Source organism: Pelodiscus sinensis, chromosome 3 (assembly GCF_049634645.1).
Source record: "Pelodiscus sinensis isolate JC-2024 chromosome 3, ASM4963464v1, whole genome shotgun sequence".
NCBI classification, from domain to species: Eukaryota; Metazoa; Chordata; order Testudines; family Trionychidae; genus Pelodiscus; species Pelodiscus sinensis.
The window spans coordinates 52108573-52123261 of record NC_134713.1 but is presented as its reverse complement, the minus strand read 5'-3'; the positions used below and the strand labels follow the sequence as shown (position 1 = coordinate 52123261).

At 48.8% G+C, this 14689-nt stretch overlaps 1 protein-coding gene across 3 annotated transcripts in view; it reads right to left on the bottom strand.

Moving 5' to 3' along the window:
• SMAP1 (small ArfGAP 1) overlaps window positions 1–5856 on the bottom strand; it is a 198732-nt gene extending 192876 nt beyond the window's left edge. The window contains exon 1 of one of the 3 annotated variants that reach the window (XM_075923713.1): window positions 5608–5856. In XM_075923713.1, coding sequence (XP_075779828.1) covers window positions 5608–5725 — 118 coding nt within the window. In that variant the 5' untranslated portion in view covers window positions 5726–5856. The remainder of the gene's footprint in view (window positions 1–5607) is intronic. The other 2 variants (XM_075923715.1, XM_075923714.1) reach the window with 2 other exon arrangements.
• Window positions 5857–14689: the final 8833 nt, after the last annotated feature.

Here is a 14689-nt window from a genome sequence, read left to right as displayed (position 1 = left end):
CCTAGAGAGCTGGCTCTGGAACAGGGAAGGATCTACATTTCCTAGCATTCTACTGGCTGTTAGCTACAGGAAGGGGAAGGAGTGGGAGAAGCTGTGAGCCGTGCACACCATGGGCTGCTGGAAGGGGGCAGTGCTATGGACAACAAAGAATGGAACAAAAGAACAAAGGCACCTCAACTTTTCCTCATTATATGGGACAGTGTCACAATTGGTTCCAGATATTCTTCAGACACACAAACTAAAAACTATTCTACTTTACTGGGTGTTGGGGTAGGGATTGGTCAGAATTGATTAGATAGCTGCTCACTGTACAACTTTATTGAGCTGAAACCAGGACAACACACAGCGACTAGTGAAACAGCTTGGTCCTGGAGCAGGAGCAGCCCGAGGCTGGCTGCAGCAGCTGGTGCCCCAAGCGGAAGGTGCGATTGGCACCCCTGCCTGCACAGCCGTCAATGGAAGTGACATAATCACAGGGTGCCCCAACGCCCCGTGATGTCATCATCGGGTGCTTGGGCAGGCAGCACCCTAGGCGACTGCCTAGCCTCAAGGGCCTCCCCTGTCCTGGAGACATTGCTATAGGATGCCTGGAAAAGAAAGGAGAGAAATCCGTGGGGAGTTTCTCCTGATCACTAGGACATTTCTGCTTATTGTGGTAAAGAAAAATTGGGGGCTGAGGAAGCTGTGTATAGAAGTATAATCTCACAGCAGTGTGTGATCAAAACAAAAAATGCCTCCGAGACTCAGTACCAGGTGTACTATAGCACTGACATACTAGGTTTACACTTGAAAGGGGCTGATAATGACTAGGGATGTCAAATTCTGTTTAATTGGTTAAATGATTGAACACATAGTTAACGCTGCATTTACCCAATTAAAGAGGTAGGCCCTAGGTGCTCCAGTCCATTTGCTTCTGGCCCCATGCAGGGATCACTACCACAGCTCCCATTCCCCTGTGGGGAGCTACAGGCGGGGAGCTGGCAGCCTTGCACAAGGAGTCCCCTGCACCTGGAGATGCCCTCCCTCTGCAGCTGGACTGTGGGCAGCAGCTGCTCCTGGGTACCAGGTAACTATTAGCCACACAGAGTAACCATTTAACCAGTTACTCTTTAATATCCCTAATTACGACTACATGCAGGCCCACAAAATGATAATCTGGCCCTGAACTTGAACCACCATCTCCCTTGGCCTGAACAAAGGCTTGAATTGGTTAGCATATTATAAAACCAACTTTCCTCATATTCAAAACCCTATTGACATCAAAAGCTAAGTATGGGACACTTTCAGCTCATTCAATTAACCTCAGGACTTCAAATGACAGCTAATTTTTTTTCTTCTCTCTCCCTTCTTATTCCCCACCCCCAGCACAATCCTCACAGCTCCTACTGGCCAGAAACTGGCTAAGAGGAGCTGTCTGTGCCATCCTTGCTGGCATGTGCTGCATGTGTTGACCCACTGCCCCCCAGCAAGAAGCACGCTGCATAGACACACACACACACACACACACACACACACACACAGGCCCCAGCAGTTGGCCATATTGAGTAGCATGAGGGGCCACAGCAGAAGGGGCCACAGCAGACAGGGAGCCTGCTTAAGGGTCCTGCTGGGTTGCTGGCTGGGAGCCACCTACGCTAAGCACCTCCTAGCAAGAGCCTACAGCTGGCATCCCACTTCCTCTCACACCTTAACTCCCTGCCTCAGGTTACAACACCCCTCCCGCAATGTCAGAATCCTTTTACACCCATACTCATCCCCAACTCTGCATCCCAGTCACCTCCTCCTTTATCCAAACAATACTGTGGGAGATCATATCAAAAGCTTTGCTAAAGTCAAGATACATCATACCCACTTTCTTACCCATATCCACAGAACCATTTCTCTCATCATAGAAGACATTCAGGTTGATCAGGCATGACTTTCCACTGGTGAATCCATGCTGACTGTTCCCAATCACCTTCCTCTCCTCCAAGTCTTTCAAAATGGATTCCTCAAGGACCTGTTCCATGATGTTTTCTCCAAAGACCGAGGTGAGGCTGACTGGTCTGTAGTTTCTCAGATTCTTTTGTTTTTGGGGGTTTTTTTTAATAAAGATGAACACTACATTTGCATTTTTCCCGTTGTCTTGGACCTCCCCAATCGCCACAAGTTTTCAAGGTAATGGCCAAGAACTCTGCAATCAAATCAGCCAACTCTCACAGCACCCTCAGAAGCATCAGACTCAGCACCATGGAATTGGGCATGTCCAGCTTTTCTAAGTAGTCCTTAACCTGTTCTTGCACCACTGAAGGCTCTCACCTCCTCCTCATAGTCTGCTGCCCAGTGCAGTGGTCTGGGAGCGGACTTTGTCTGTGAAGATGGAGGCAAAAAAAGCACCGTGCTTATTCCACATTATCTGTCTGTAATTTACCTTCCCCGTACAGCAAGAGCCCCTCACTTTCCCTGACCTCGGTGCTGACTAGGGATGTTAGTGTATAGTCAAGTAAGCAATTAACCAATAAGCCTTAGATTACCTGTTAATCCTATCGACTACATGCACTCCCTCCCCCTTACTGCCTCTATCTGAGACAACAAGAGGGGCAAGTAGGAGCTAGCTTTAAGCAGGCTCCTCACAACAACCAGATCCTCCTGCTCCCCCACCCCATGCAGCAGCTCTAAAGAGGCAGCAGCTCAGAGGGAGAGGGGGGCAGGCTGTAGCCAATATGTGCAGGAAGCCGGTTTTCAAGCAGCTCCCCATGCATATTGGCTCCAATGGACCTGTCTGCCCCCTCCCACTGACTCCTACAGAGGCAGCAAAGGGGGAAGGTGGGAATGAGTGCTGGGGGGAGCGATCTTAAAAGCTCCATGGTATCAGCTCCAAAATGCTGGCTGCACAAGGGTCAACAGCACAGGGAGCAAGGAAGGCTGCAACAAAGCAGCCCCTGTCTGCGGGGGCTCCAGCATCCCATCAATCAGCCTCTGTCTGTGGGGCAAGCCTGGACTCCACATACCACGGAGTAGCTGCTGTTTGTGGGAAGCTTGGATTCTCCCCCTCCTCAGTCCCCATAGAGGGGCTGCTGCCACTTCACACTGCTGCCCCAACAGAAAGGTAGCAGCACGGGGTGGCAGGAGGCTTCCCAGGAGGCTGCACTGGCTGATGGCCCCACACCCAGGGACTACTGAATTATCATGTAACTGCTAAAATTCCATGTGCTTACACAACTATTCAATTACACAATATCTAACATTCCTAGTACTAACACACATGTAGATACCCTTCTGTTGTCCTTCATATCCTTTGCTAGCAGGAATGCCAATTGTGCTTTGGCTTTACAGCCGCTCCCCGAGTTATGACCACCTCCTCTTACAACCATCTGCACTTAACGACTAAAGCGGTCGTAAATGCAGATCCAAGTTGCAAATGGCAATCCGTGCTTACGAACAGCCCGGTCACCATGTAACTATGAGATCTGAGTTACGACCACTTCGAGTTATGGACCAAGTGCTGGTTCGTAACTCAGGGAGTGGCTGTACTGATTAAACTACTGCATGCTTGAACAATATTTTTATAATCCTGCCTAGTAATTTGCCCAATCTTCTACTTCTTGCAAGCTTCCTTTTCGTGTTTAAGCTCACCAAAATTTCTCTGGTTAGCCAAGCTGGTGGCCTACCATTTTTGCTATTCTTTTTGCACACTAGAATGACTTGTTCCTGCTCCCTCAAAAATGTCTCTTTAAAATACAGCCAGTTTTCCAAGACTCTTCTTCCCCTCATATTAGTCTAAGGGGTACTGCCCATCAATCCCTTGCTTTTCTGAAGTCCTGTGTATGCATTCTGAGATTCTCCTTTCTTCCTGTGTCAGGATCCCAAACACAACCACCTCATGTCTACTGCTGCCCAGGTTGCCACCCATTTCTACTGCCCCTATCAAAATCTTCTAGCTTCTTGAAGCTATGAACTTAAACAGATGAACTACCACCGAAATAGGATTCACTTCTGTCCATTACAAATTGAACAGTAAAAGACCACAATGAAATTTCAAGAAAGGTTAGGTCTGATACTGAATAAGACCCAAATGACATGTGACGGGGTGAGGTCACATGACATTCTTCTGATTTTGGAATAATCAAACTATATCCCATATGGGTTTTTAAGCAGCTGGTCAAGAGAAGCACATCTCCTAGTTAGTTCATCCAGGCCTTGCAGCAGATGGGTGTCCTCAACGCTCAGAAAACTTCTTGGATTGTCTGTGCACTGCTGTATTGCTTTTCCAGCAAATGACAGAGTGACTGAAGGCCCCCGTGAGAACCAAAGATATGTTATTGTCCAAAGAAAGCCTTGTCTACCTCATCCTCCTTGTCTGATCTATAGCAGACGCCCACCACAACATCAATCCTATTGCTCTTACTTCTAATTGTAACACAAAGCCTCTCAGTCTTTTCTCCAGTTTCATAATGGAGCTCTGAGCAATTATAAGTCTCTTACACATAGTGCAACTCCACCATTTCTTCCTTGCCTGTTCTTCCTGGAGAGTTTATACCATCCACAAGACTGCTCCAGTCACATGAGTTACCACCACCAAATCTCTGTTATTCCAGTCACATCATAAGGAAGGGGAGAAGTTCATCAGCAGGACCTACATAGCCCCTTGGAGTTCCCTTATGGACTCCCAAGGGTCTGCAGACCAAAGTTTGAGAAACACTACTATTAATAATCCTTCCATTTCATTCATCACAACATTCAAACCAATACTGCTAAATATTTTGTTTGTGAAGTCTTATGTGCATTAGACCTTAAACATTCAGTATTTAGGCAATTAAGTTATTAATCTTTTTAAAAAAATCACCTATAGTCTAGGGTTGTAATTCAAGTAATCCAGGGTCTGTACCAGATATTCAAGGGAGTTTCTTGATGCTTGATACCAACAACAGCTCACTGAAACAAGCTTCTGAACAGTGACAACAAAGGCAAGGGAGGAACGTCAACTACTGCATCAAACCCCAAATGACGTTCGCCGGATTTTGGAATAATCGAACACAACGCACGTGGGGCAGGAAGGACCAGAAATTAGTTCACAATTAAAGGGGAGGATAATTGATTTGCAGCCCCCTCCCGACCCGTGTTCGCTATTCAAATCCCAGCTCTTCCCTTCGCAGTACAAGCAGCAACCTGGGTCCCTCGTACTCGCAGGCCAAGACACCCACCCCACCCCGCCCCCTCCCACACACACACACACACACTCCTAGTCAGCCATTGGCCGGCGGCGCCCCCCGGCAGAGCTGTCAGCGCTGACAGGCAGGCTGCACAGAGCGCCCTCACCACCCCGCCCCGACCTCATCGCCCTCGCGGCCCCTCGGCCAGCCCAGCCCCTGCGGAGCGATCCCTGCTCGCCATCCCTGACTCCTCCTTCGGGCCCTGCCAAGCGGCCGGTAAGGAAACCCGCCCACGCCCGCTTCCCCACAAGCCCGCAGCCCCGGAGGGAGGCTCGGTCCTGCCCGCACCGCAAAGCGCTGCCAAGCCGCCGCCTCCTGCGCGGGGCCCCCGGCCGGGCCCTTCCCCTCCCCTGCCGAGCTCCCGCTCCACCGACAGAGCCGGCGCAGGGGTCCCCAGGCGCGGCCCCGCCCGTACCCTTGGCCTCGCAGTCGGCGCAGTACTTGTTGTCCTCCTCCCGCAGCAGCTTGGCCAGGATGGCCTGGTGCTGCTCGTTCTGCTTCTGCGCCTTCTCCCGGCACGAGCGGGTCGACATGGCGGCGGCTCCCTGCGCGCTCGCAGAGCGGGGACCAGCAGCGCTCCGGCCCCTCGCGCAACCAGGCACCGGCAGCCGGCTGCGGACCGACTTCCTCAACCGGAACTACTTGTAGCTACATCCGCCTTCGCCCCTTTTTCCAAGGACCGCGTCCACATAGCACAAGAAAAAATAGTCCTCCGCCTGGAATACTAGTCCCAGGGGCCCTGTCCCCACGGGATTTCCTAGTGGGATTCCCACGGAGCTTCCTGCCTTTGCGATTTAACTGGGATTCAAATATCCCTCCAGTGTGTTGGAATTACAGGCGGGGTGTCAAACCACCGCACGTATCCATCCGCGCACAGGTGAACGCCTAAGCGAGATCCGGGCGCACCTCAATGACGGCAGGGGCGGGGCTTGGACAGGAGCCTCGAGCGCTGACTGTGCCTAGCGCTTCCACCTGCAGCCGCAGCGGCGAGGGGCGGAGCCAGGCGTGTTGGGTGGGGGGAGCCTCGTGCTCTAGTTGCCACGAGTCTTGTAACTCCAAGGCATTTGGGTCTTGCTGAGGGGTGTATTTCAACCCCCCCCCCCTCCCCCGCAGTGTCAGCTGGGCACAACCCTACACTTCACAGGCACGTTCTTATGGCCCCCACCGTTCAAAATGCATTGATTGAACCCCAACAGCAGGAGATTGGCTTGGAAATCAGGCGGCATTAGAAAAATAAAACGGTGTATACGTGGGCGGGTGGTCGACTTACTAAGGTCTTCCATAGGGTTACCAGATGATTTCAAAAAAAGACCAGACACACTTGATCTCAGATGGGGGGGCCAGCCAGGAGGGGAGGGGAGCGGGGCTGGCCAGGAGGGAGTCGGGGAGTGGGGCTGGCCGGGAGAGGAGTGAATAAGGGGGAACCGGCCAGCGGGGAGCGGGGCTGGCCCAGGTGCACACAGATGCCAGGGTGCTGCCCATCCCGTGCATGGTCCTGGCGGAGCACTCAGGTGAGTCTGGCCCGGGGGATTCCATGCCACCCCAGCCCCGCCCCCATGCTACATGAGTGTGTCTACCAGCCAGGCAGTATGCAACTGCGTACTGATACTCATGATAATAATAAAACTTACTTAATTAAAAAATACCGGACATTTATATGTCTGGTATTTTCTCAATTTGTTTCCCGGACAGAAAGCTCAAATACTGGACTTCTCCGGTTCAAAACCAGACACGTGGCAACCCTAGTCTTCAAGTTTTTCCCACAACTGAACTGGAAGATTTAAAAAAAATGAAAACTAAGTATCATATCTCTTGTGTCTTTTAAAAGTAGAATATCAAGAAAATCAACCCATTCCATGGCTTGGTAGCTAAGAGCCCACTTCATCTCCTCCCATTTTCATCTTTGTCATTCCTTGCATGCCACCCCTATGCCTCCAGCCTGCAGGGGCAGCAATAGGTTGTGTGCCTCACCACTACCACTGCAATAATGGGATCCAAGAGGTACAAGGTGTGACACAGTGGGGAAAAGGGCAGGAATTTAGGGGCCCAGTCTCCCCCATCTCAAGGGGGGGCTGAGGCATCCTAGGCCTGCCCTGTAACCAGATTACATCTGTGCTGTGCTATATCCTGGAGAAGCAATAAATTCCCTCTATTCTAATGGCTGGTGGAGTCTGTCCGTGCCATTATGGGGGTGCAGGAGATCGGAAAACCCCAACGCGCCATCACACTCACCAAGACCTGGGATTTCCCAGGATTAACTGGTCAGACAGGTTTGAAGCCTCCCTGCATAATGACTCATCCCCTGCCCTGCTGGGCCTTGCTGCAGACAGCAGCCAGTGGAGGTCACCCACAGCTCACTGCCCAGCATAGCAACCAGCAAGGTACCCCCGACTACGTCACACAAGGGTAGGAGAATTTGATATAGGTTGAGACTTTCTGGTCCGACTACATATGTGGTCTAGCATTGTTTTAGTTAGACCAGTGTTTCCCAATTTTATTTGGCCGAGGAATCCTTTTCAGCTTTTCAGAATTTCAAGGAACCCCTAGGTTTATCAAGCAAAAAAAAGGTGGGGGGAGAGAGACCCACCAATGCATGAAAATCACATTCCTTCCCCAAGACTCCCCACTCCCTTCCTTGAGGCCTCATCCATTCTGTTCCCCTCTTCTCCATCACTTGCCATCCCCTTATACACTCTCACTAGGTTGAGACAGGAGGTCTGGGGTGGGAACAAGGGATTTGGATGTGGGAAGGGGTGAGAAGTACAAGTTCTGGGAGGGAATTTGGATGCAGGAGAAGGAGATGTTGGCTCGGGGAGGGGATTCCAGGCTCAGTAGTGTTGGGCTCAGGTGGAAGGTTGGGGTGCTGAGCAAGCCTTGGGCTTGTGGATATGAGGGTGCAGGAATTTGGGCTGGATATGTGAGGGACTCAGGGCAAGAAGGTTGTGAGTATGATGGGCTCAGGACACAGATTTGTGATGTGTGGATGGTGGAGGAATGTTGTGGCAGAAGACTAAGGATGTGGGGATGCAGGAGTTTGGGGATGTAAGAGGCTCAGAACTGGGGGTTCCAGTGTATGACAGGCTCAGAATTGGAGCTCAGGTGGTGCAAGAGTGTTATGATGCTGCAGTGAGATGCTGCAGTGAGATGCCCCTGTTTTGAGTCAGGGGTCACTGACCCACAGAAAAGTCAGTTGGGGCCACACAAGTGAAATGCAAAAAAAACTAACAACCCTCCACAAAAAACCAAGCCTCACTAATGTGGTCCCAAATGTGCTGGTGGGGGCAGGGGACAGAGTGAAAGTGGGTGCTGGGGCTGGGGAGAGGATGCTGCTGGGTGGAAGGATGCTGGCTCAGGTGGCGGAGTGCTGAGGCAGGCAGGTGGCAGGGTGCTGTGGTCAGGGGCATGGTCCTGCTGGGCACAAGGATGACTGGCAGGGTGCTGGGACAAGGAAGAGGGTGCTGCTGGGTGTTAGCGTGGATGGCAGAGTGCTGAGTCCTGGGGTGTGAGGCAGGGTGCTGGGGCCAGGGCCAGGGTGATGCTAGGTGCTAGGGTGGATGGCAGGGCTGCCAAGGAGCAGGATAGGGATGGGGTGCAGTATCTGGGAGGGAGGTGGGGAGTGGTAGGGGGCAAGGTCTGGGTGGTAGGTAGGGTGCAGAAGCAGGCTGGATATAGGGTGTCTGGCCAGCGGGAGGAAGCAGGAGCAGATTGGGGATAGGGTGTCTGGCTATGAGGGAGGGTGCAAGGAGGAGACTTGGGTAGGAGTTGGACCTCCCTGATATGGCACCTCTGGACCTGACTGGTCCCAAATGAGGGATTTTTGGAACAGGGGAGCTCATTTCAGGGCTCCTGGTCTCTCCCCCCCCCCCCCCCCCCACTACGCTTCTTTGCACCTCTATCCCCTGCAACCCAAATGAGCTGCCCACGCTACTGGTTCCTTGCACCTCCCCCAAAACCAGTGCAGCACCAGTTCCCTGCAGCCCTTCACAGCCCAACTGAGCTGCCTGTCTGTTCCGTATGCTCTCCCCCATCCACCTCAGCCCAGCTGAGCCCTGCACTGGTTCCCTGCATGCCTCCCCCACAGCACAGCTGAGCCCCGTTTCCCTGCACCTCCTCCAAGCCCTGCAAAACTGCTGAGCCAAGCGCCAATTCCCTGCCCCTCCCTCCCCTTGAGTCTAGCTCCGGTTCCCGGCACCTCCCTCCTCCTGCAGCCAAACTGAGCTCTGAGCTCCACACATACACGCACACCCCGCAGCCCAGCCCAGCCCAGCCCAGCTCCCCGGACCTCCCCATGCTGCAACCCAGCTGACTCAATTTCTCTGCACCTTCCCCCAAACCATGCAGACATGCTGAGCCAGCTCTGATTCCCTGCCCCTGCCTCCCTCCATCCCTCCCGTTGGCTGTGTCTACACTGCTGCGATCATGCACCAAAGCAGCTGCTCTTATGCAAAAACTTGCTTCCTGTCTACACTGGCTGCGTTCTTGCGCAAGTACACTGACGTTCTAATGTATGAAATCAGGGCTTCTTACACAAGAACTATGATGCTCCTGCTCAAGAATAACTGTTCTTGCGCAAGAGGCCAGTGTGGACAGGCAACATGAATTTCTTGCTCAAGAAAGCCCTATGGCTAAAATTGCCATTGGCACTTTCTTGGGCAAGAGAGCATCCACACTGCCATAGATGCTCTTGTGCAAAAGCACAGCTCGCACATGGCAGCGTGGACTTGTTCTTGCACAAGAAACTGTCAGTGTAGACACAGCCTAAGAGTTTCCTCGCATTAGCAAAATGAATTTTGTGTTGTGCACCAGTACTGAGTTCCTGTGGCTTATTTGGATGTGCAACTGTGGCACCAAAGTTATTAATAAATATTTTTAAACCTTTACCTTTTCCCTCTGCTGCCATGTCTCCTCCCCTTGTTCCATCAGCTCCCCTGGTGCCTGCTGCCTCCCAACTCCTCACCCTCCTCTGCCGTCCTTACTCCTGCCCTTCTCTCCTCCCTGTGCCCACTCCTCCAGTAGCCCCACTCTGATCTTGTGAGCTACCCCTCCTTATCCCCTCTTCTAACACCTCCCTCTACACACCTGCCCTGCCTCTCTCCTCTGGTGCTGGTCCCTCCCCTGCAGGTGTCTACCCTTCTGCTTCACCCCCCAGAATCTCCTGGCACTTGCACCTTCTCTTACTCCTGCACCCTCCTGTTGCCTCCCTCTTCCCTCATTGTCCCTACCCCCTTTCCCCTCTTTTTCTCTGATGCCCACCCCCTCACCACCCTCTGCCCCCATTCCCCTCATGCCCCTGTGTCCTCACACGTGACTTGCTCCATCCCAGCCTTCCTCATGCCCTCCCCTTCTTTCAACCCTCTCCCAGCACTTCCCCTCCTGCCTTTTTCCTCATTGTCTGCACTTGGCCCCCTGGCATTTGTCTCTCCTCTACCCTGTCCTTTTGGTGCCTTCCCCTCTCTTCCCCCCCTCTCCTCCCCCTCCGCACAAGCCCCTTCTTCTCCCAGCCCTTCCCCTTCCCCTCCGCACAAGCCCTTTCCTCTCCCAGCCCTTCCCCTTCCTCTACCTTCTGCCTTCCACTTTGCGGGGCTGGAGTCTGCGCTCCATCCCTGAACTCTGAACCCACAACTCAGCCGTGCGGCACAATGCAGCGTCCAGAAGTTTTAAAATCCTGGGCTGTGACGTTATGTCATGCCCGGGCATCTCCCGCCCACCGGTTTGAGCACACTGCGCAGGGCAGCAGCAGCCAGCAAGGGGGAACTCAGTGAAGGTTGTGCATGGCAGGGACGGGACGGGTCCGGGGACGAGGGAGAGACGCTCTGGGACCGGGGGCGAGGACGCGCGGAGGGGGGGCGGGGCCTGCTCCAGCTCCAAATATTAGTGGAACATGGGCAACACGAGCCCATACAACTCGCTGCTCATGCCTCTGCTGGCTAGCCGGCTCTCTCTCTCTCTTTCAGAGGAGGCAGGGGAGTGCCAGTTCCTCGTGGAACCCCTAGTTTTGCTTCGTGGAACCCCAGGGTTCCCCAGAGCACCAATTGGGAAACACTGAGTTAGACAGATGCCAACTTGTGAGAGTGGCCAAGTTTGTGTGCTGTTATTTAGCTCTAATTTACCCTTAAATGTCTTCCTAGTAAGAAGTAGAAGTATTGGTAATGCTACTAGACAATATTGACCTCCCATGGTTCAGCAAATTCTCTGGTTTAGCACCAGTCATGTCCCAAGGTTGCCAGACTAGAGAGGTTCAACTTGTATTGAGTTTCTCTTTCCATCCTACTGCTACAATATAAGAATGGACAGAACTGGAAGTTGCCAAATCTTCATATGTCTGCAAAGGTGCCCAAAGTAATCTGTGAAAACATGATCTGACTTAGACCTAGGACTTAGGATATCTGAGAGTTTCCAACCCAGTTTCTGATACTGGGCTGTTGTGCCTTTAAAAATGAATTAAAACACATTGCTGGAATTTTTAACAGACTTTGAGAAGCCCCTTATCTAATCTATGTGCATGAGTTTTCCTTTCTTCAAAATGGATATAATTCTATTCACCTACCTTGCAGTACTCTCAGATACACAGACCATGTATTTAAATAGCATGATATAAGTACAAAATATTATTTAAATTTTATACCTTGGGAAAGTGAGACAGATCAGTGAAGCATATGCTTTGAAGGAATTGAGGCCTAGTGGATTGGCCATTGATTTAACAATCAAGAATCTGGTTTTAATTCTAGATTCTAATGCCTTCTTATCTAGCACTGAACAATTCATGTAAAGGTGAATTTCAGAGGTATCAAGTCCCCATTCAGACTGAAATCAAGAAAACTGTGTGTGCTTAGATATTCTGAAAAAGAAGGTCTTATTTCTAAGAGCCTGTCTTCTCTTATGTAAATCAGCACTGATTTATCTACCCACCTCACCGTGGGACAGAGAGGAATATTTAGATAATATTTGAAAATAGCATGCCATATACATACTATTACATTCTCCCTACAGTTTAAAGAAGGACATGGAAGTATAAACATCACTCTCTGTATCCTAGCTCTACTTTTGTTTTTCAGAGCCTACAGAAGGTCAGGATACTATAAAAATAAACTATGCTTTGTAGACTGACTTTGATTTTGTGACGCAACCAACAGGTTTGAAATTATTTAGCTAGAGCTACAAATCCACAGAGATATGGTTCAGGCCTTTACCTTCAAGAAAGAAAAAATGAGTCCAGGTGACTCAGTATATACATTTTTCTAGATCAGATCTTATAAACTGAAGTTCTGGTTCCTCTCTGTATAGATGTTAAAGAGATCAAGGTGCATTTTGTAAGTGCAAAATTTGCCTCAGTCATGCAAAATTTCTTCTTCTCAACTGCCAATGGCTACTTTGCCTCATAAACCATTACAGTGGGGCTAAACATAGACAAAGCATACTTACCTAACTAGGACATACTCAGTATTCTGCTAAATCAGGACAGTATTAGCATAAATTTGACTTAATAAAGATGCATTTATCAAGTGCACAATTATTAAGTAGTATATACTGAGATGTTAAATAGGTGTGACATTTTAATCTCTGGTGCAATATTAAAGCTGATAAGAACCCTATTTTTGTTTGATATTTATTTATGTGCTCACTCAAAAAGTCTTAGGTCATGGAATTTACAGCTACATTAGCTAAATTATTCTCCTTGTTTTTTAAAAAAACCCATGAAACCGCAAGAAAATTCCATGAAATACTGTAAACACAGCATGATTTTTTTTAAATCATGCACTCAAAACTCAAAAAGCACAGAGCTAAAAGTTAGGAGCTCAACCTTGCCTTTGCTTCCTTGTACTTATACTTTATAATAGCTATGTATCTTTGTAATTGTATTTATTACACATTGATTAATACAATACAATGTTTATATAATTCAAACAATCAGGAATAAAGATGTCAGCAAAGACACTACCATGATGAACGTTACTTGGAAAAAACTTGAAAGACTGCATTTCCATAAAGATGACAAAATTATGCTTTCATTTTCCCCCAAATGTTTCACTATTTTTTTCACATAGTGAAGTCATAATTATAAAGTACAAGACAAATTAAATAGCTATGATTTATAAATATTGTATAATTGCAACTAGTTGATAGTTGATCCCAGGACAGTCATGAACTGTGGTGTTCCTCCCTTTTTAATCGTACAATTAACAGTTCATTGTTGATTGCCTCATCAGATGTAAATTATCCCTCTTCTTCTCTCCCTGCTTCTCCTCTTTTTCGTAACAAGGAGACTGAGCACCTGGTATTAAATTAAATTAGTCAATAAATTCCAAGCTGTGACTGCATCATTGTCATCATTGGAAATCCCAAGGGTCAGAGCCTACTTGCAGAGCAAGCCCCACCCAGAACAATCTCTAGCTAGGTTCTTAAGGTGGTCTGGTTGGATATTCAGTTTATATCTATCAATCTCAATCTTGCTGCATCACCAAAGTTTTTGTTGATTGGCTGATCTTTTGCTGAGTCGCAGCATTCATTGTTATACCTTCTATGTAATTTATTGGTCTTCCATCACAATAATATGCCCATATCGAGAAATCTGCCAAAACCAAACCAGTGTTGATGGATGCAGTTGCTGGGTTCAGCTATGAGTATCTTTCATTGCTGATTTCATCCTGCTATTTAATATGGAGCAGTTGACACAGATGAAAAGAATCAGAACCATCAATCCACCACTTCTATGCCTGCCATGCAACAGATTGTGACTGCATTAATCCATTAAAAGAATGGCCTGACTGTTAGTGGTGAGCACACACAATTCCCCTGAAATCACAGTTGTGGTTTTTCTGCACCTTTGAAAATCAGGCCAAGAATCTGTAAATGTTAGATATGGATCTCTATTCATATTTAAAGAGATTAATCATATGGTAACCTCCCAGCATATGATGGCACTTCTCAAGCACACATGCAAACAGGCTTGTTCTACAGAGAGCAATTATTATTTTCTCAATTGCAATGCTAACTACAAATGGCCAGTAGAAAATTTTTAAAATGTCACGTTACAAATAAAATAGGTGGAGGTTGCTGGACATATTGAAAGAGATCTGCTGCTGATCATAAATTGTATAAACTCAATGGACTGCGAATGAAAGACTTTCATACAATGCTTGTCAAACTACTATAAATATTGGACTACTGTATTCTCTAAGTCTATAGTAATTGTATAACATCTGAGGAAACGCAAGATTCCTTTCTGTTCTGACAGGTCTGGAAGATCCCTTTAAAACAAAATATTTTGCATTCTAAATGTTCAGGATACATTTTCAGTTATTTAAAACACGTGTGGTTCAGCCAGTATTACTTTTAATTTTACCTTATTTTAACTTCAAGCTTTCTAAACAGATGTTATAATGAATATATATCATAGAGAGAGTATTAGAGGAAACTATGAGTCATATATTTGGCTCCCTCAGTCTATGAGAATAAGAGAGCTAGCCTTAGGTATCAGCAGTCCTTGATAACTTTCC